At 41.5% G+C, this 21,951-nt stretch overlaps 1 protein-coding gene across 2 annotated transcripts; it reads left to right on the top strand.

Annotated features, from left to right (window-relative positions):
* Nucleotides 1–3,301: 3,301 nt before the first annotated feature.
* On the top strand, nt 3,302–21,016 carry MTFR2 (mitochondrial fission regulator 2). Of its 2 annotated transcripts, XM_077351902.1 has the most exons (10): nt 3,305–3,428; nt 4,118–4,190; nt 5,642–5,752; nt 6,003–6,125; nt 7,503–7,607; nt 9,000–9,121; nt 11,010–11,206; nt 13,590–13,887; nt 16,626–16,809; nt 19,120–21,016. In XM_077351902.1, the coding sequence occupies exons 3-10, from the start codon at nt 5,690–5,692 to the stop codon at nt 19,189–19,191; spliced, it is 1,164 nt and encodes a 387-aa protein (XP_077208017.1). In that variant the 5' UTR covers nt 3,305–3,428; nt 4,118–4,190; nt 5,642–5,689; the 3' UTR covers nt 19,192–21,016. The 2 variants fall into 2 exon arrangements, with proteins under 2 accessions (XP_077208008.1, XP_077208017.1); XM_077351893.1 differs by lacking the exon at nt 4,118–4,190 and having other exon boundaries at nt 3,302–3,428.
* Nucleotides 21,017–21,951: the final 935 nt, after the last annotated feature.

A 21,951-nucleotide genomic window follows, 5' to 3' on the forward strand; every position in this document is an offset into this window, starting at 1 on the left:
CTGGGAAGGAAGCTTCATTCAAGTTTGTATATCAAAGCCACATAGTCACAGAAAAGCCCAAATTCATGTCAGCTTAAAATGTGAAAGCTTTACCAGTCCTTTTAGTTACTTGCATTGCTAGAATGCTTTGAGGTCATATTCACTATGGTCTGCTGTACATATGCAGCAGGTAGTAAAATACTGAGCTAGTAAAATGTACCATCACAGACTGTAAATATGGATAGACACTTTTCCCCATATAGAAGTCACTGTAAATTTAAGGAAATGATTATACCTTTTCTCTTCATGTGTGGGAGTGTTCCCTGTAAGTGGAAAACTGACTTTGGACTCTGGAAAATGTAATCCCTTGCTTTTAAGTACAATCTATTCTTCAGCATCTTGCTGCCTCAGTTTCACCTGCTGTATGGGCTAGACATCAGCACCAAAATACAGTGCAATGCACTTTCAAGAAAAGAGTTTTAAATATGCATCACTATCCATGTTAATACTGAAAGTAGGGAGAAGCAGTGTGCATGCAGGAGAGCTGCTTAACCTCCAAGTTTACTGGTCCATTTAGGCCAGTGATAGCATGATTATTTTTTATCCCTACTGTCTCAGATTCTTCCAGTTTGAGATGCTATTTATGAAGACCTGATGGCACCTTTAGACATGCTAAACAAGTGTGCTGCACCTTCCCTACCTATCTTAACAAAGATTTATGCAAGCATTTCTGGATAATTGGTGATTCAACATATCTGATTCATCACATATTAGTCAACAGCAACATCATTGTTAATGGGTAGTAAGAAGTCATAAATGAATTGGGGCAGAACACCATCTACGCACATGGCTAAAACTCAATAATCAATAAGGCTGATGTTTGCATTGCAGTAAGGCAACAAATAAGGCAGATGGTCACATTCATCAGAAGGTGAGCAGTGACAGAATGGGACATAACTTGTAAAAGAGGGCAGAAGATAAATTGCAGTGTTCAGCAAAACTTCAGAAGGTATTCTGACCCTTCTGTTGGTGTAAGAAAGATAACCAAATGCAACAGGATGGGAAGAGGATGAGTGTATTTTGTGCTGTCAAATGAACCCTGCTTGCAAGTTGATGAAGCAAGGAAGAATGAAGAATTTGCCACACTTGAATGCTATAGGTAATGACCATATGCCTTAAGAGAAGTGGCTAATTCATACTTTATGTAACAGAAAAATGGGTAAGTTTGCTCATGTATACACAGGTGAAGCACCATGAAAAGAAGATACAGGCTTGAAAAATCATAGGGGTGTGTTCCAGGGAGACTATAGTTCTCATATATGTGAATAAGGTAGTCTTGTAGAAATTACAAGTGGTGATAATGATGAAAAAGACTTAGTGACTTAAACTCAGGAACAAGCATGGCAAAATATTAGCAATAGTTTATAGCTGGTAAAATTTTTCTGGAACATGATAAGAGAGGTTTCCTTGCATCCAAACAACTCAAGTTCTAGTTACTGATCCAATTTGTTAAGAGCCACTGGCTTACTGGATACCTTATCTTCCACCGTTTTTATGTTATTTAATGGAAACTATTTTACACAGAGGAAAAAACAGCTTTCTAAGGACATATATAAAGTCAATAATTAATTAATGGTGTGTCAAGGCCCATATTGTGGGAACAAGGGAATGTAATTGAACAATATGGCAAGTATATAATTAAACAATGTGGCAAGTTATATGAAGGGTGTCTTGCAACATAATGACAGTCAGACAGATGGGCAATTTCTGCTGGTATCCATAGTGAGTAGCATGTGATAATGAAACTTGTGCTTGAGTGCTCGTTTTCTATATATATGTGTGTGTGTGTGTGTACATACAGGAAAACAAAGCTTTAGATTATGGAGATTATATTTTAGTATGACTGTCAGATTATATGAATTATTGAAGCGTGCTTATCTGTGGAATCCTTGAAAATATAGCATCAAAAATAATAAATACAGGAACACCCGGTGCAATTATTCTACTGTACTCTACTGTACTGATTTCAATCTGAGCATGGTTTATACTTGATTTACTATCAGCTGTTTGCTTCTAACACATTGCTTACTGTAAAGCATCTCTGAGAAGCGTTTTAGTCCCACACAAAGTTTTGTCCTTTCACCTGCTTGTTATTCTAGCAACCCACTTAGCTTCCTTTCAGAAAAGTGTATCACTGTCTGGATGTGGCTATTGACTTCATTTATATCTGTCTTTCTCCTAATGGGGACCCAAAGCCACTTAGGCCCTTCTCTCCACTTTATCCTCAAAACCCCCCTGTAAGGTAGGTTAGGTTGAGAGTGTGTGGCTGCCCAGCAAGCTTCCATGACAGAGTGAGAATTTGAACCTGAGTCTTCCAGATCTAGTCCAAAGTTTAAGCATACTACATCACTGACTAGGAACTGTATAGCTTAGAGTGGACTGACAATGTTTTTGCCCTGTTTGTGTCTGGCCAAGTAAATGCAGGTTTCTAAGTGCTGAAGTCCATTAAGCCCAGCATGAGAATCCTAGGTTCCAAAGGAACCAAAGGCTCAACACATTTGCTATATGTCCAGTGAGTAATTTTAAGAGAAGGAGGAGTCAAGAAGAAAGACCTTTTTAAAAAAAGGGTCCATGAATTGACAATGTGTATTTTAGAATGAATTTTAATGAGTCAGTTCTCATTTCCAATTCAGTTATTTTGATATGATCAGCTCAAAGTATTAATTCTCATGTACAATTCTAAGATCAGCAAAAAACAAAAAACCCTCAACACACCCTTATGTTCTGTCAGAAGATCTCAGCCTCCCCTACTTCACGGGGTGTCTGTTGTGGGGAGAAGAAGGCAAGGCGACTGTAAACCACTCCGGGTAGCGAAAAGCGGGGTATAATAACCGACTCCTCTTCATCACTCCCCCCCTTTTTTTCCATTTGAAGAAGCGATTTGCAACTCACAAGCTTCAGCTGGACTAAAGCTTCAGAACAAAGTTTGAGTCCAGTACCCGCTTAAAGACCAACGCAGTTTACTTCAAGGTATACGCTTTGGTGCGCACACCCGCTCACTCTTCAGGCGTCGCTGGACTTGGATTTTGCGTGGCTATAACAGGTCGCTACGGCGCCCCCTCTACCATTCCCATTCAAGAGGCACACAAAGGCATCCTCTCCCCCGCGTCCGCCCAGCGCCCAAGCCGCCCACTTCCTCCGTCACCACCGGGAACCTCCCCCTCCCCTTCCCTCCCCTCGATTTTATGGGCTCGCCCGGAAAGATGGCCCCTCTCCCATTGGCTCAGTCGCCTTACAAGCTACGCCCTCCGCGCTCGAGGGTTGGCTGAAAAGAGCGTCGACGCCCTCTCGGCTTCTCCAATCAAGTGAAGGAGACTGAGAATTTGATTGAAACTGATCTTACTCGTCTCTCCACAAAGTGCTGCCGCTTTAAAAAGGACTCTTGCGAGGTGGGTGAGGCACATGGGGGGGGGGGCGCGCCCCTGTGCTGGGGTGGGGTCCGGGTCCACTCGTTTGTTTTCCTCCTTTCCCTGCACGCCAATGCAGACGTGGGTACTGCACACCCTCCGGCGGAAGCTTCCGTGTCGCCGCCTTGGAATAGGGCGAGAGACAAAGTTTGAGCCCCGTGTCGCCTTTAGACCGCAGGTTTTATTCAAGCGGAAAGGCGACACTGTCTTACTTAGGTTAGGATACCTAGTCAGGAGCGAAATTAAAAAGGGGCTGGGTTGCTAGGACAACGAGCACATACTTTAGAATGTGCGTTAAAAGGCCCCCCAATGGAATCCTCCTTAGTCGTGTTTTGGTTGAGACTTACAGCAAGAATTACGTATCTATTGATTTGGACATGTTCGCTGCTCTCTGTTTACAGCCTTTTTTGTTTTAGGGCCCACAGTTTTTCTGTTCTCCTGTGTAAGTGCCCGAGGAAATGGAGAGTTTAGTGGTTTTCACAAAAAAGTCCATAAGTTTCTCGAACCTCTTAGTCAATCAAGCTTTTATATTTTCGTTTCTGTTGAGATGTTAACATTAGAAATAAATATGGAAATGGAATAAGGTTTTCGAAAGATTTATGAGTATGATTTAACATCTTTCTTTAACTCTTATTCCCTTGGCTTCATTGGGATTTTTTCACTCAAAACAGGGATGCTATGATCTTGAAAAACCCATCACAGGCCACATCTCTGCTGATGGTGTCCTGACCTGGATGGCCCAAGGTAGCCCATTTTTTTCAGAACTTGGAAGCTAAACAGGGTTGATTCTGGTTATTATTTGGATGGGAAAGCACCAACCAAGTCCAGAGTCACTGTGCTGAAACAGGCAATAGCAAACCAACTCTGAATTACATTGAATACCCTATGGAGTCGCCATAAATCGATGGCAGCTTGGCAATACTTTATGCACACATAGACACTCACACAAAGGGGTGGGATATTGTTATAATTACATGCATATGATACACATCTATTTAATGAGATCTTTGTGCTTTATTCTTTTACAAATAAATCATGGCACGTGTATAGAATAGCCGGGAGACCCTAGGACTGTACGGCATTCAGGCAAGAAGCATTGGGGGATGGTTTTCCATCGTTTGCTTCCACATCACAACCCTGATATTCCTTGGAGGTCTCCATCCAAGTAGCTGTCAGGGAGAACCCTGCTGCGCTTCTGATGAGTTCAGTCATGCCTGGGCTTTCCAGCTCAAGTATAAAACAATTCCCCTTGACGTTGTTAGAAGCCATTACAAGCAGGTAGAAGTGACTGCGAAAAATTCTGATGCCCTCATATGCTTCTGAATACAGTCCCCATACTGTAATATTTGTAGGTGTCCTGTTAAAAATAATGGGAACATGACATGTTTAGAGAAAAAAGCTCACAATAATGACAGATGCTCTGAGCCAACCACTTCTGTTTGAAACGATACTATTCAAGATACAAATGAAATGCTCAGTTTGTAAGCATGAGTTGCAAAAATTTGAAAGACAAACCACAAATTAAGGAAACCAAGACCCATTTTAAATGCCTTCCATCCAGTTTTTTCCCCAAGGTATAGAAGTAATTTTTTTAATTAACTAAGTTTATTTATTGCTTCAGAGTATTGAAACTGATTAATATACATTTTCCCTGAAATTATTACAGATTTTACGTATTATTCCTGCTATTTACATTGTATGTTGAGATGTCTGAGAAGAAGAATGTATTGCCAAAATTGCTCCTTAGTTGAAGTGTGGACAACTAGGATGTAATAACATGAAGATTTGGGAGGTGAAGACAAAATGGTCAGGGACAAAATGTATTGAATATAGGGTTGCCAACCACCAGGTGGGGCCCAGAGATACCGCCCCCCCCCCCGAATTACAGCTGATATTCAGATGTTACAGGTCAGTTCCTCTGAAGGAAATGGCTGCTTTTGTTGGAGTGACTGGCATTATGCCCCACCAAGGTCCTTCCCTTCCCCAAACTCCACCCCAAAATCTCTAGGGATTGGCCAGCCCAGAGTTGTCAACTGTGTATGGAGATAGAGCCTTCCCTTCCCCATCATTCAGTTATTTCTATATTTGTGATGTGCCTTTATAGCGGTTTCAGCATGTTTATAAAAGCAGCTGTTTTAATTGGAAAGTGATTCATATTGCCACCCTAAATATGAAGTATTTTTCTTTTTTTGCAGATGCTTACTAAGTTGTTCCAGTATTTAGATTAATATATTGTTTTGTAAATGTCTCTGCTACTGAGCCTTTTAAGGCAACTGCTGGAATATTACGGTGTGTCTCCTGAACTGGTAAGTAATTATTGAACTGAATGAAGTGAGGGATTGGGAGATTTTTCACAATTTTTTTAACTGGATAAGGACCATAACCAGTTTGACAAAAGGCTAGTAGCATAGCTAGACAATTTTGTAATTGAGCTAGCTCAGCTTAGTTAGTATTAGCTTCTGCTGTCTGATATATTTCAACTACAGATTGAAATATATCATTGTAGAGAGCTTAATAGTAAGATTCTTTTTGGTGAATGCTTTTTTATTTTGGCAGGTCCTACAAAGATGTGAAGTTTACCTTTATGGTATTGCTCAAATGTTTGGATCTCATCATCCTTTAAATACCTTCTCTGCAGTGCACTTCCAACAGTTATGTGCCATCTCAAGAAGCTATTTGGTGAGGATATTGACATTTCCCTGTTCTTTGTTGGTTGTGTTCCTGAAGTAGGCTGGTTTTGACTGCATTGTTTGCAGCACTTTTTCTTCCATAACATTTTTCTTGCACTGCCATAGCTTGAGATTTTACCACTGCCATTATCTTCCCTTGGAATATTTTGAATGTTCTATCTTGGGATTTTTTGATACATAACATTTATCCATGAGTGCTTATACCTCTACTTTTTCCTGTGTTTCTTTACCTGTTCCTTGAAGTGTAGTTATTTATTTTTATTTTATTTCTTTAGATTTCTAGGCTGCTCCTCTCCAAAAAGGCCTTGGGGAGGCTTACAACAAAAAATATTTATTTTGTTCCTGTGTTGATATTGAAATTTTTCCTGTGTTACTTTTCTAAACCTTGTTAATAACTTATAGCATTTCGTTCAGTGGAAGGAAGCAAATGCTGCAGCCCAGACAGAGGACAGTAATGAAATGTGCTTTCATGTAGCACGGTAGATGGGAAACAGGCAAAAATGTTTTTAAGGGCTTTACCTGAACCCCATTTATGAGGATGGTAGAGCCTGTCTGGTGGCAATGATGTTACAGTTGTAAAGCTGTCAGCATGCTTCTGTAAGCATATGACTTGTAACAAATTGTAAGTGTGAAAGCTTGGCTCCTATAGTTCATGTACCAGCTGCCCACTGCAGAGTCAGTCCTCCACTGTTGAACATGCATTCCTCAGGAGCTAAGCATATCAACCCACATCAGAAAAAAATCTTTCAGTGAGCTGAAAAGTACCTAATGAGGTATGTGCTCTGCGGTAGAGGAACACCTCAAAAATGGATTGAAGAGTGAGAGTGGAAGCTTGAATCTATACCTGTGTTTCCACAGGTATGTGTTTCCTGTGGAGTGTGGCTTTCTCGTCTCCTCCCTGGCACAGCAGCCTAAAATGCTCCCTGTAAACCTGTTCTGTGAGACACTGGTCTGAATCCAGTGGTCCCGCTTAGACTTCTCCTCTTTCAAAATGCATGTTTTGGTTCTGGCTGTTTGACTAACAAGAGGATTTAAAATAATAATAATAATAATAATAATAATAATAATAATAATTATTATTATTATTATTATTATTATAGCCTCTTAATATAAATGGTAACTTTGTCTATTGAATTGTAAGATTACACTTCTTCTATATCTCAAAAAAGGCTTTTCTGGTTAATGTTATTATTGTTTTTTTCCTCCATTTCTGTATAAGCAATGTTTGCCTAAAAAATAAAATACAATTCTGTTTTCTGGTTGTATGCACATTTATGTAAATTTTATTGATTAAGTAGAAAACTAGTAATGACATAAATCAGAACCCTATTTGTGTTTAAGGCTGAAATATCTTCTTCTCTCTTAGCTGTCCTGGTCTTGGGAAACAAAGAAATATGGATCTACCCGAAGTTTTGTTCGCAGATTGGGGAAAATTCTTTCCTTAGCCTCTTCTCCAAGGGCTTACATTCAGGTTTGAGGACTGTTACAGAATTCAGTAATAATACCTTGTCTAAGTCCAAAGTTTTATTTGTGCACTTTGTTTTGTACGTCACATAGTAACTAAGGAAAATGAGAGCAGGCACCCCTAAAGATGATTTTGCTGGTGTTGCATTGCTTATGATTTGGAAAAAATGTGTCAAAAATGGAGGAAACAGAAAAATGTACTATGCATTCCTGAAAACTATTTGGGATGCAGTTCAGAAGTAGAGCATCTGTCTGTCCTGAATAACGTTCCTGGTTGAGTCCCTGGCATCTCCAGTGAAAAGAATAAACTAACAAGAAAGGCCTTTACCGGAAATATGGGGAGACTGCTGCTAGTCTGAGTAGACAGTCATGAACTTTATGGTCTAAATGTCCACTTGGTATAAGGCAGCTTTGTGGGGAGACTTTAGCTGTCTCTTGTCCAAGTGATGGTTTAAGTTTAAAAATCTATTAAATTTATTTATACACTTTAGTGAGAATCAAGCCAAATTACACTGTTTACATCAAGGGCTCCTTAGCCTTTTTAAGCCTGTGTGCACCTTTGGAGTTCTGATACAGGGTGGTATCTGACATCTGGTAGGCCCAATCTCAAATTGGCCATGATAAGAACTAGAGCCAATAATAGAATGATGGTTTATGCCTAACTCTAATAATATCTCTTCACCATTACAGTCAGAAGCGTTGTTTAAACACGATGCCTATTTATTTATATTTATATACCGCCCTCCCCGGAGGCTCAGGGCAGTTTACAGGAAACAGGAAAAAGATAAAGATAACATATGATAACAACATGTAATAACATTACAACAGCAATAACCTTAACATGATAACAACAATAATATTAGAGAATGGCAGAACTGTAAAAGAGCCTCAGCTCAACTCTTACTGGGACCCAGTGGGTTAGGTAGATTGGTAGCAGTCGTAGTAGTGGGGGGGGGGGTTGGGGGCCAATCGGAAGCGATGGTTTGGGTCAACCTCAACCAAATGCCTGGCAGAGGAGCTCCCTTTTGCAGGCCCTGCGGAACTGCTTAGGTTCCGTCAGGGCCCTGATTTCCTCTGGGAGCTCATTCCACCAGGTGGGGGCCAGAATGGAGAAAGCTCTGGCCCTGGTTGAAGTCAAGCGGGCTTCCTTGGGGCCAGGGACCACCAGGAGGTTGGAGATAGTAGAGCAAAAGGCTCTTTGAGAGGTGTAGGCGGATAGGTGATCCCTCAGGTATACCAGGCCCAGACCGCGTATAGCCTTAAAGGTGATAACCAAAACCTTAAGACTGCATATTTCCTTGCATATGCAAAGAGAGGAAACTGAAGCTTACCTTCAGTTACCTTTTATTTTTGTAAATGACATTTTAAGATGCTTGACTGTTTTTCTCTGTTTCTTTAGTTGTGCCAACGTCCGAATTCCTTGGACTCTGAGCAGCCTGGCATTGTTAATTCTGTTACACCCTCTCTTGCTGATGTCTTGTGGATTGCCAATGATGTTAATGAGCCGTCTGCTAGATTTAGGCAAGTAAAACTGGTTTGTTTCCTGAAGAGTAATTCTGCATAGGAACCAAACCAGCATTCAGTCATTTTTTTTAATCAATACATTTTTGAGGATTCTCTAGTATTTTATTTCATTGCAAATATCTTTATACTTTGGAACAAGTCTTTGCTTGAATAATCTTGGGTAATGGGAATGTATATCCTGAGTTATCATAGTAACAGTTTTCCAAAACTGTGTTTTTCATATACTTATCAATACTGGTTGTTTGTGCCAGAGTGACAGCCTTTACTCCATGGCCTGGGAAACTCCTTGGGATTTATATGCTCAGTTTGTATGCTGTGCTTAGCTGCAGAATTTGCTAGTATCTTGTGCTGCAATGTGCTGTATGGACACAGCAGGGGGGACAATGTTTTTTGTTCTTTACTGAGGTTGGTTGGGTTGTTTTGTCTAATACCACTGTGACATCCCACCTCCAGTTCAGCCCCCAGGCATCATAGCAGATCCCTCTGCATACAGTAGATCCCTCTGTATGCAGATACATAGTGACATCAACCAGTGAGAACCTGTGGAAGCCTTGGTGGGAGGGGGGAATTAGGTGGATGGAAATTATCATCGCCTCACATAGGGCATGGGGAAGTGACAAAGAGGGAGGGAAAACTTCCAGGACAATATTTTGGTAGATGAGGATCCACATGGTGAAGGAAAGGGTCTCAGACATCTATAGTTTAGGTACATAGGTCTCAGAGGCTAAAAAAGAGGCAGTGATAGAGCAGGTATCCCATGTCGCTTCAGGAAAACAGCATGTTAGTGACTAGTGAGCAGACTGAGGAAACATCCCAAGAAACAAGCTAACTCTGTGCTGGATTCTGAGGTCGTTGGATATAGTGAGAAGTTCCAAGAAAAAGCCTCTCCTCTCTCACGGAACAGCAAGTCATTTCTATAAAGTGTGAAACTGTAACTTTTTTGAACAAAACTTTTGCTCTCTCGCTGTAAATGTCTGATACTTTGTTCCATTCCATGGCTTATCTCTTAAACGACTAAGACAAAATAAACATTTTGTGTGTGTGTGTGCTATGGAAAAAAGGTATTAGTATGAATCATTCCAAAGAGGAGGGGGAAAGCAATATAAATTACATCAGATTCCTGTTCTGCCTCCCCAGGCATCCTCTGTAATAGTAGCCAGTAGGCCAGTGCAGTGATTTGGTAACACTGTCTTACTAACCACTTGCGACTTATGCATAACCAAAAATGATTCAATCTCTGCTATGGGAAGGTGTGAGGTGTGTGGATGGGGAACTGAGGAAAGGGCCTGGCCTTCACAACCACCTCTTTTACTGATGTTATGCATCACTGTTACAAAGATATAAAGGGGCTTAGGAACTGATTAAGCTCTGCTCCTTCTCCATCACATTACAAGACTTCCCATTTTTGGCCTCTACTGTAGTACAGTTGAACCAGCCTTACTACGGGCTTACATAGTGCAGAATTTTAGACATACTTCATGGTATGGCTTAGGGAATGGCTGGGATCCTCAGTCTCTTGAGCCCTACAGCTGAATCATCTGATTGTACAGCTAGGCCATGGGATTTTCTGGTAACTGGATGTTTTAGGAATGGCTCCCGCTTATAATAAATATAATTATAAATGTTAAATGCAAGGTTTTTTTGTTTTCTGATATTGTAATGCAAACTTTACAAGTGACGGTGCACTGGGAGCAGTGGAGTAAAAATCAAATCAAATGTAATAATAATAAAATAAAAGTAATGTGATAGAACATAGGGCATGCCATTTTAAATTTATGTGCTTGTAAAATAAATATATTTCATATATCTCTATCATAATGAGCTTGAAGTTTTGACTGAGTGATAATTTCAGTATTTTTCATAGCTGTGAATTGGTCTTTTTTAGATTTGATGAACAGCCAGAGTCAGTACTTCTGTCTTCATTTCCTTGGACAGCATCTTCCAAAAGAAAATCACCGAGAGAAACCGTTGTGAACGAGGATACAATCAAAAAAATTTCTGCACTTGAGGAAGAATTAAGTCATCTTCGTGCACAGATTGCTGCAATTGTCATGGTGCCTGGGGCAAAAAATGATCAGTCATGTAAGTGTGTCCATGACAGGCTCATGGACACAGTGGCACTCATATAAAGCTATTCTTGCTTATTTCTTCACTTACTAATCTTTTGGGCCTCTGTGTTAAATTTAAACCAGTTGTTTAAGATTGACATATGTAGTTTACCTATCTGATCAGTTACAGGGAAATAACCATGTTATTATGTGAATGAGGCTCATAAATCAGGACAAGAAAGACTCTAGGGTTCTGGGAGCTTCTTAATTTTTTTCAACAGCCTTGAGAGTTACAAAATGTGTCTTTGTGGGTGGAGCCAGTCAGACAAGGGCAGCTTGGGATGGACTCTTTCCTTTGTTTGATGAAAGCCACCACTTGCCCTGCAGGAGAAAAATACAACTTTGGAGAATGCAAATAGCAGCTTTGATGCAAAGAAAGGGTTAATAAGCACACTACTTTCTTGTCTGTGGCATGGGTGCATTTGTGTGTGCGGAGGAGAGGCTGATGGGAAAGGGTGCTGCTGTCATTGTTTTCCCATCCAGAGTGAAGGTGTATGAAATCACTGTGAGATGAACTGTCTCCAGTTCAATGTTACTCATTCATTTTTGGACAACTGTTCTGCTGTCCTTTATTGGAAGGAGAAAAAAAATAATTAAAAATAACCATTTAAATTGTTTTATTTAACTAAGTCAGTGACATTATACAGTACAATGCAAATCCAAAAAGTGGACCCAAAACCCAACCTAACCAGAAAAGTGAGGAATCCAAAGGTTGAGCTGCAAAAATAATTATTAAAATTTCCAAATATTTATTATATAAAGTATACTAATTCAACATATTAAAAACATAGTCATCATAATTTAAAAACATAATATTTCTAACTGCATATGGAATCAACCAATATAGAATGGACCAAACGTGTTTTGACCGCAAGGGGTCTTCCTCAGTGGTCATATTATTGTGAGGAATGCACTCATGTATAAAATCAAAATCAAAAGGCTTGCTGGGTGGCAAAGAAAAATCTGTTAGGTGCTGCTCCAACTTGTCTTTCTAATGTAAAGGTATCTGATTTGGAGCCCACCTTTTAAACTATGCACTTCCAGAGGCCACCACTTTCCGCTTTTACCCCGCTCTCAATCACACCAGCGCATTTCCCATGTGTATCAGAAAAAGCTGCCAACACATGCTGGCAGGAGCTCATGGGAACTGTAATCCATGGACATCTGGAGAGCCACAGTCTGGCGACCCCTGGCATACAAATATTCTTGTATTTGCCTAGACATCCATGAGGTCACATTCACAAAGATCTCAAGACCTTGAGCATTCTGCTCAGTCTCACTTTTACTTGAACCACTTCCCTCTCCCACTTCATTCTCAACAGCTCTTCCTTATCCAGCTCTATTCTGTGGGAAACAGTCTTCAGTGAACTTCTTGAAACTTAGCACAAGAAGTAAGGCATGGATTCTCCATGTACAGATTTGCAGAGGAATAATAGGATTGTTTCTCAACTCTGTGTTTCATTTGAAAACATTTTTGTTGTTAAAATGAACCAGTCACAGTTTGGAGAACTGTAAAACCAAGCATTCGTTGTTGAAGAAGAAGAGTTGGTTCTTATATGCTGCTTTTCTCTATCAGGAGTCTTAAAGCGGCTTACATTCGCCTTCCCTTTCCACTCCCCACAACAGACACCCTGTGAGGTGGGTGAGGCTGAGAGAGCCCTGGTATTACTGCTCAGTCAGAACAGCTTTATCAGAGCTGTGGCGAGCCCAAGGTCACTCAGCTGGGGGAGGGCAGAATCAAACCCGGCTTGCCAGATTAGAAATTCGCACTCCTAACCACTACACCAAGCTGGCTCTCTGTGATGGTATCTTCTAGACAGAAAAATTACCCAAAATAATCTTACCAAAACATAGAATCATAGAGTTGGAAGGGGCCATACAGGCCATCTCGTCCAAGCCCCTGCTCAACGCAGGATCAGCCCTAAGCATCCTAAAGCAAAACATCTGGGAGGTAATGACATTAGGACTCTAATGAATAAACTAATGAAAGTAATTTCATTAAGTCTAAAAATTAAATAATAATAATAATAATAATAATAATTTACAGTTTTTCAAAACATCGCATATGAATATATAGACTCATGCTACATAATTAAAAACCAATCCGTATTTGATTATGAAAAACCTTTGGGATGTGATGTATCTTAAACAGAAAGCTATCTTTAGATAGAATTTCCCCCCTCAAAAAGCACTGTATCTCAAAAATCTGATTTAAATATTTAAAAATTGACTTTTTAAAATTCTAAAAAACCATTGCTTTTTATCCATTCTGATTCTAGATTTGTTGTTGCATTTAAAAAATAAGCAAAGTGATCCATCTAGGCTTCATCCATATATCATCTGTTTGTTCTCTATAGGGTCAGGCACTATCAATTCATCAACTACCCCCCGGAGTACTTTTCCACAGTCAGCAGTGACTTCTACCCCAGTTCCTATTTCTTCTTGTAGCACAGTGATTCCACCGCCACCACCACTTCCAGATGTGCTGCCATCTGAATTTGGCTCCCATATTTCAACAGCTGAACTTATAAAACAACGTCAAGCAGCAAATAAGAACAAAGTTATTGGAAATAGGGCTAAGGAGGCTAAGGCTGTTCCCAGTATGACAGATGTTCTGAAGGATTTAAATAAGGTCAGATTAAGAGCTGTTGAGAGGTAAGTTGAGCAATATATGCATTTTAAATTAAAACAATTGGAGGACCTTCAAGGACTTGCTTGGGACATCTCATTTTCCTTCCCTTGCTATCTTTTCTTTCCCTTCCCAGAAAGCCCCTATTAGCCTCTTCCTTTTTCATGCATCTTTCCTACCCAAATCTTCCTTTATTGGCCCCATCTTCAGCTTACCCTCCACCTGCTGTTTTCCCTTATCCTCCTCTTCCAGTCCCCTATGGCTCCACCATTCTATGCTTCCTTTAATCATTCTCACTCTTCCACCCACCCATCAACCTTTTATATATCCCCACCCCACAATGGTTGGCTATATTTATTATTGGTGTACTTCATTTATACTTTACCTTTTGCTACAGTGGAGACCCAAAGCAGATTATTCTCCTTTCCTAACAGCACCTTCTGAGGTTGGGTAAACTGCAAATGTATGACTGACTCAAGGTAATCCAGTGAGCTTCCATGGCAGAATAGGGATATGTACCTGCGCCTCCTAAAGCCTAGTCTAAAATGCTACCAAATGTACCACACTGGTTTTCGTGGGGTGGTGACTGTTGCACAGTAGCAAGTAGCCAGAACTAGGTGAGTCATGCATGTCATTCAGTGGTTGCTGCCAGCCTAATCTCTAAGGCCAAAACAGCTGTGGAAAGCTCTATCCCCCCTCTGCCTTTTACTGACAGAAACCAAGGCTGAAACACTGGCAGTGCTTTGTGGTTGCCTAGGAACAGTCACTGAGAGCATTCATTTTTTGAAAGCTGCTATTAGGGTGATGAGCCTCTTGTGGCGCAGAGTGGTAAGGCAGCAGGCATGCAGGCTGAACCTCTGCCCATGAGACTGGGAGTTCAATCCCAGCAGCCGGATCAAGGTTGACTCAGCCTTCCATCCTTCCGAGGTCAGTAAAATGAGTACCCAGCTTGCTGGGGGGTAAAACGGTCATGACTGGGGAAGGCACTGGCAAACCACCCCGTATTGAGTCTGCCATGAAAACGCTAGAGGGCGTCACCCCAAGGGTCAGACATGACTCGGTGCTTGCACAGGGGATACCTTTACCTTTATTAGGTGATGACTGGGACCCCCCCCCCTTTTTTTTTTAAGCGTTCAGATCTTTGCAAATCTGGGGCTTTTCTTAGTGTTGTCTGTTTATGGCTCAAATTACTGTGTTTAATTATCCACATACAGGACTGTGTTATTGATGATAACACTATTAAAAGGGTTTCTTGAATCTTAGACTGCCCAAGAGTGTCTGTTAAAACTGACTTCATAGGCATGATTGGTTCGGTACTGAAGAAAGTCAGAACGTTGATATTGAATTTGTGGGGGGATTCCTTTTTATGTCTACAGCCAGGGCTAGATCCTGTCCTATCTTTTGTTATATCTTAAAGCTAGAAAAATAACATTCTTGATAAGTACAGGTGATCTTAGGAGATCTAATAAGCCAAAAAGTGTTTTTGAGACTCCTTCAGGTAATGAAAAGCTTCTTCTTCCTCCTCCATTATTGGCTTTGGCTCTGAGGTCTGTTTATTATTGTGTAAACTTTTAACCTGTGACAAATATCCATAATGTATATATTATATGTTTAGGATACAGCACATAATACAGGTATATTGCTGTGTTCTGTGTGGTGTAATTGAGATACTTTAAAACTATTAACCAGTCATTTACATACCTTCTGTAATTTATCTTATAAATTATAGCTGAGAACTATGACTGACAAATGAAATTAGTCAGCTTCAGTTTACATATGCTATGAATTGACAAATCAGGATGACTGCTTGCAGCAATATTACCTGGAGTGGCCAAGGACTGGAGTGGATACTTATGCTGCTGTAATACTACCGTGCAGCTTAAGGCAACATTTCTCAAAATGCAGTCCACAAATGTATTCTAGGGGTCTGCTATCAGCCCTTGTGCCCATCTGCTAATGCAAAAATAGAGCCTGCTTAGTTTTTTGTAAGTAGGGGTGCAGACTCCATGCCTCAGAGAAATGAGATGGAATCGGCTTTCCCCTCTTTCAAAGGGCAGGGGTTTGAAGAGCTGCCACTACATGTAGTCTCCCAGCATCCATATACCTTAAAATCCTAACTAGAAAATGTGCTGAATGGTCAGCAGGAATGAATAGTCCAGTTCTGAGAACATTTATATAAGTAAACGTCTTGCTGTGTCCAGCACAAAATCTATTAAAGAGTTAAGGCTGATCAGAACTTGGGTCATGGCCTAATTATCTTTTAAATGTTTAAAGAAAAGTAGCAGAGGGTTTTTTTACCCTGTTTTTTGCTATCCAAAGGTATCTCAAAGCAGCTTACAGTCACATTCCCTTCCTCTCCCCCCAACAGACACCCTGTGAGGTAGGCGAGATTGAAAAAGCTCTGAGAGAACTGTGACTGTCCCAGAGTCAGCCAGCTGGCTGCATGTGGAGGAAGAGTGGGGAATCAAACCTATTTCTCCAGATTAGAGGCCACTGCTCCTAACCACTACATCAAACTGTCTCTAGTATGATTCTCATTGTGTTGCTTTGTGTATGCAAGAGGATGGATGCTCCCATGGTGTACATGTGGCTTACCATATACACACTGAAAAACCAGTTTGTGAGAGCAGGACTAAAAAATGAAAATGGGCTCCTCAGTTTGCTAAAATTTGAGAGAACTGCTGGCTAAAGGAACATGGCAGCATTAGTATTTTATAGAGTTACTACTTTCATTAAAGACTAGAAACACTTTGTCCTTTTCCAGGTCGCCAGGAGGTACACCTCTACCCAAAGCAAGGAAAGTAATTAGAGGACAGTGGGATCCAGCAGCTTTAATAGCTGAAGCTCTTAAAGAGAAATTTGCAGCCCACAGCAATGATGATGATTCGTTTGACAAAGAAAACAGATCCTCTGATGCTTCTCCATTTTCCAGCCCAGAAACCCCAATAGTATGTATTTGATTTAAAAAAAATACTGTCCGTTGTAGCTGAATAGTGTTGATGTCAAAATTATTCTTCGGGAACTGCAACATGTGCTTTTAAGGCAACAAAAGGAAGGCCTTGAGACCCTTGCTTTCCAGAACTGGTTTAGTAGGACTTGGATGTGCAGCAAGATCCTCCATTATCCAAACTCTGCTTTTACAAACCATACTAACATTGCTGCTTTGGCCAGTATATTTTAGTTCAGGAAGCAATGAATGTACTTCCTTTCACACTTCTCTTACAGTGAAAATAGCCATACCTAATCATATATTGGAATAAGAATCAAATTGTTATGGGAACAATTTAAAAAGGAAGAATGAATCTCTTTATATCATTTTCAAATTTTGGTTTATTTTTACACTCCAGTATGAAGTATGTTTATGCAGAGGTATGCCAAGTCCTGGAGATACAAATGGAGCTTTAAAAGCATCTTTTTAAAAGTTTGCCTATCATGGACAAATGTGTCTGACAATGTAGAAAGAGAAGAAAAGCATGGAACTATACTTCAGGCCGTCTAGGCCGCCTCTAGGGCAGCCTTTCTCAACTTTTTTACTGTTGAGAACCCCCTGAAACATTCCTCAGGTTTCAAGAAACCCCAGACGAGGTGTGATCATGCAAAATATGGTTGGGAAGACACCCACCCAAGATACCTCCCCTTCCCACCTTCTCCAGGTCCATCATTGGCCATTCTGGGAAGGGGAGGTTGGGTCAACATGACCATATAATGTCATATCACCTGATAAATATTGAATACATTTTAAAATATATTAAAATTAGTTAACTCCCACCCATTTTGGAAACTATTCCAAGGCTGTCGAGGAACCCCAGAGTTTCATGAAACCCAGGTTCCTCAGAGTAGTTGGAATCTCAGGCTAACCCCTTATTTTTATTAATAGCCCCACCCCCACCCCCATTGAGGCACTAGTGGGAGGACTTGTTGAGCTGTTGGGAGGTGGCTTGAATTTTAGATACAAAAGGCTCTGACGGAACTAACAAAATGCCACAGAGCCTGCAAAATGGTACTGTTCTACCAGGCATATGGCTGAGGCCAGGAAACACGGATGAATTGCATGCCCCCCCCCCTCCAGAGTACTCTGTGGCACCTAGGATTCTATCTACTGAAACGAAGCATTGGGATAGAATCTTATTGTTTCTTACCATAGCTGTATAGCTTGATATGTGCATTGTAAAAGTTTTTATTACTCTCAATTAAGTGTATGTTGTACACTGCCCTAAGCCTGGTTGTAGAGAGGGATGGTTAATAAATCAAATAAATAAAATCCATTGTATGAAAAAATGAGTAAAGCCCCTGAACCTCTGTTTGTGTATTTTGTTTGGCTAAAGTAGATTATATTTACAGCTGATATGTAAAAATCCTAATTCAGAATGATATATTAAGAAATTACACACATACACACACACAAACACACAAAGCTTGGTTGAAATAAGTACGTGGCTAGAATCTTCACTTGTGTAACTGTTTCTTGTTTGGATTATTCATAAACTAGAAATTAAGCCCATTTTATGTCTGAATAAAATGGGCGCTAGGAGCCTGTCTTCTCTCGGTGGTGGGAGCGGCCTCACGGCGGTGAGGCTGTTCCTGGGGCCGAGAGAAGTCAAAGAGAACAGCGTTCTGACAGGAGGCCGGCTGCGGGCCCCTCCCCCACCCTCCCGAAAGGCCAAAATGGCCTCCTCTCGCCCTGGGAGTGGATTCGCCGCTCCCGGGGCGACAGGAGGCTGGCTGTGGCCCCCCCTCCCGAAAGGCCCAAACGGCCTCCTGTCGCCCCGGGAGTGGCTTTGCCGCTCCCGGGGTGACAGGAGGCCGGCTGCTGCCCCCCTCTCCTGAAAGGCCCAAACGGCCTCCTCTCGCCCCGGGAGCGGCAAAGCCGCTCCCAGGGCGACAGGAGGCCGGCTGCCGCCCCCCACCCTCCCGAAAGCCGGCTGTGGTGGGTGGGCAAGGCCTCTGCCGGCCCCGGGCGCTACTTCGCAGTTCGCACTTACCTGAGGTGCGTGCTGCCAGTGGCGTGTGTGAGGAGTCCGGGGCGGGCCAAGTGGCCAATAGGGAGACGCGGTTCGCGGCTCCTGATTGGCCCTCTCCGAGTTTTTATCCCGGACGGGTCCCGCCCTAACTCCTCCTACAGAGCCCTTACTCTTTTATTTATTCCGCGCCGTGCCGCGGGGCGGGGTTTAAGATATTGTAGAAAAATTATTTGACTGTTCTCATATTCTTCTTGAATCTTTTCTTAAAAATACTAACTGAAGTTTGTTTGGTTTCAGGCTGGCCGTCACATTTTGAAGCCAAATATCAAGCAAACATGGACTAGATCTGAGGAATTCAGACGGGTATAGGCTACAGAAGCAAGCACTCCAGCCTAGCCCTGTTGTAAAGTTTTTGGAACAGTTTAGCATAGTTGCATGTGGCAAGGCTACTTTGTCTTTCTTCTAAACACGTAATTTTATATGATATGTTCCAGCAACCAGCTTTGATAACAAGGAATTTGTTTCATGTAATATTTTATAATTTGGAATACTTACTGGTTTTGTATAAACTTTTTAGGCTGGTATGCAACATTTCAGTCAGATAGATGAATATGTCTCAAGAGAATGGAAACAAAATACATGTGTATCCACTGGAATGTAAAATTAACTAGTTGCTGCGTTAATTATACTAATATTGAGTATACATGGCAAACATTGGAGCTGCGTGACAAGAAACAAACAGAGATGGCTAGAACTAGTTCGGTGAAAAACTAGTGACGAAGCTTCAAGAATATTTTATAAGACACTTCTGAATGCTTATGAGATGACAGTAAAGGCCACAAAAAGAGATTATTTTGCATCCTCTATTGCCCCTGGTAGCTCATGCCTGACTCAGTTATTTAAAACAATTTAGTCTCTGAGATCCTTAACCCAAATATTGTCTGAAATTACACAATTGGATATCAGCTGTGAGGCTTTTGTGAGCTTTTATGCAGAGAAAATCTTGTCACTTGGCCAGGGCTTGTCTGCTAAATTTGATAGTTAGGGAACTGGAGGCCCCTTGGCTGTCTCAAGGCCATATTTTGGACTGCTTCAGTCTGCCCTCCCTGGCCAATGTGGACAGAACTCTGACAGCTGTTCAGCCAACCACATGCATCCTTGACCTGTGCCCCTCATGGATGGTAAAAACCAGCTGTGAGGAGATTTGGGTACCTCTCCAAGAGATTAATAATCTGTTCCTAATGTCGAGGACTTTCCTGGAGAGATTAAAGGAAGCTGTAGTTAGGCTACTTTGAAGAAACCGGGGCTGGACCCATCAGACCAAACCAGCTACTGCCCAGATTCATATCTGCTTTCTCAGTAAGGTAGTTGAGCATGTGGTTGTGGAACAACAGAGTTTCCTGGGTGAAATCAGCTACCCTTGAAACTGCTCTGGGAACTCCAACTGGTCCAGAATACACATAGCCAACTGCACTGGCTCCAGATTGGTGGCCAGGTTCAAGGTTTTGGTACTGACCTGTCTGGGACCCTCATTTCTGTGGGACAGCCTTTTCCACTACATTCCCCCCCCCCAAAGAGCGCTAAGCTCTAGTGACCAGAACTTGCTCCGAATCCCTGGCCCCTAAGAGATGAAATTAGCCCTGGCCTGGTGGAATGCTCTTTGGAACCTTAACCAGTTCTGCAGGGTCTGTAAGAAAAAGCCTATGGTTGAGACCAAGAAATGACACCTAAGATGCTAGCCTCCCTGGTTGAAAGGCCACCCCTAGACAAACCCTCTAAGCGCAGGGGTAGTCAAACTGCGGCCCTCCAGATGTCCATGGACTACAATTCCCATGAGCCCCTGCCAGCATTCTCTGGCAGAGGCTCATGGGAATTGTAGCCCATGGACATCTGGAGGGCCGCAGTTTGACTACCCCTGCTCTAAGGACTCCATATGGCCTCACCTCAGTTAATTAACCACCTCTAAATTCCTGATAAAGAGGAGGCATCCATAGGCTTTGAATTAATAGGGTCGATTGATTAATGTTTAGAATTTTAAGGCCTATTTTAATACTTGATAATAATATTGTATATTTAAACACTTGTAAACTGCCCTAAGCCTCCAGAGAAGGGTGGATCATAAATGGAATAATAAATACGAAACAGTTTGTCAATGCCTAGTTTTCTTGCTTCATTAAAATAATGGTCTCCAAAATTGGTGTTGCTGGCATTTAGTTTTTCTTTCAGCAAAGGAAGTTCTGTATTCATTGCCATGAATATAGAAAAAAGGTATGACGAAACCACAACATTCTCGCTTCCATATGTATATTTGAAGTTTATGATTAATATTACCATTGACTATTACATTCTTGTTATAAAATAAATCCTTTTTGTTTAGACTACATGCTACATGTCCCCCATCTACATGACAAATACTTCAGATTTCAGTGTATGTATTTCAAGCCAATATGTGCTACCTGCTAAAATTAGAATAAAAAATAGTTACATTGGTGGCTCATGATGAAACTCTAGGTTGCTCTGGAACCGAGGGTCTTGGCGCTTGGAGAAAGGCCGTTGCCACTGGAGTCAGAGCTTTTACCACCTGCTCTGTTCCCTTTTCTTTTGTTTGTAGTTGCCAGCTAGGTTTGTTGTGTTTTGAATGTAGATATTTATGGCTTGTTGCTTGCTTATATTGTAAATAACTTCGAGTCCACACTTAAGTGGAAAAAGTATGGTAGAAGTATCCAAAACATACGAAGTAGGGGTATTATTTAAAACTGGCGTTTGTCTCTTCTGCCCCAGCCAATGGTGCTCTGGCAAGTCGTAGGCATACCTGGGATTCAGCTTCTGCACAGCCCAATGTTCATACTGCTTAAGCATTTGGAATTGACCAGTTTCTGTTCATGGAGTTCAGCTTTGCAGCAGACCATTTCCCAGCAGCAGGGAAAAGCACCTTTGCAATGGGTTCCTTGCTCCCAATTTGCTCCTTGGGCAGGGTTTATGCAAATTACTTTACTGAGCTTCACAGAATAATAGAATCATAGACTTGGAAGGGGTCTCCAGGGTCATCTAGTCCAGTGATCCCCAACCTTTTTCGGACTGGGGAGGGGAGAGGGAGGCGCGGGCACCAGTGCGTTGGTGGGCGCAAAC

Source organism: Paroedura picta, chromosome 1 (genome assembly GCF_049243985.1).
Source record: "Paroedura picta isolate Pp20150507F chromosome 1, Ppicta_v3.0, whole genome shotgun sequence".
Lineage (NCBI taxonomy): Eukaryota > Metazoa > Chordata > Lepidosauria > Squamata > Gekkonidae > Paroedura > Paroedura picta.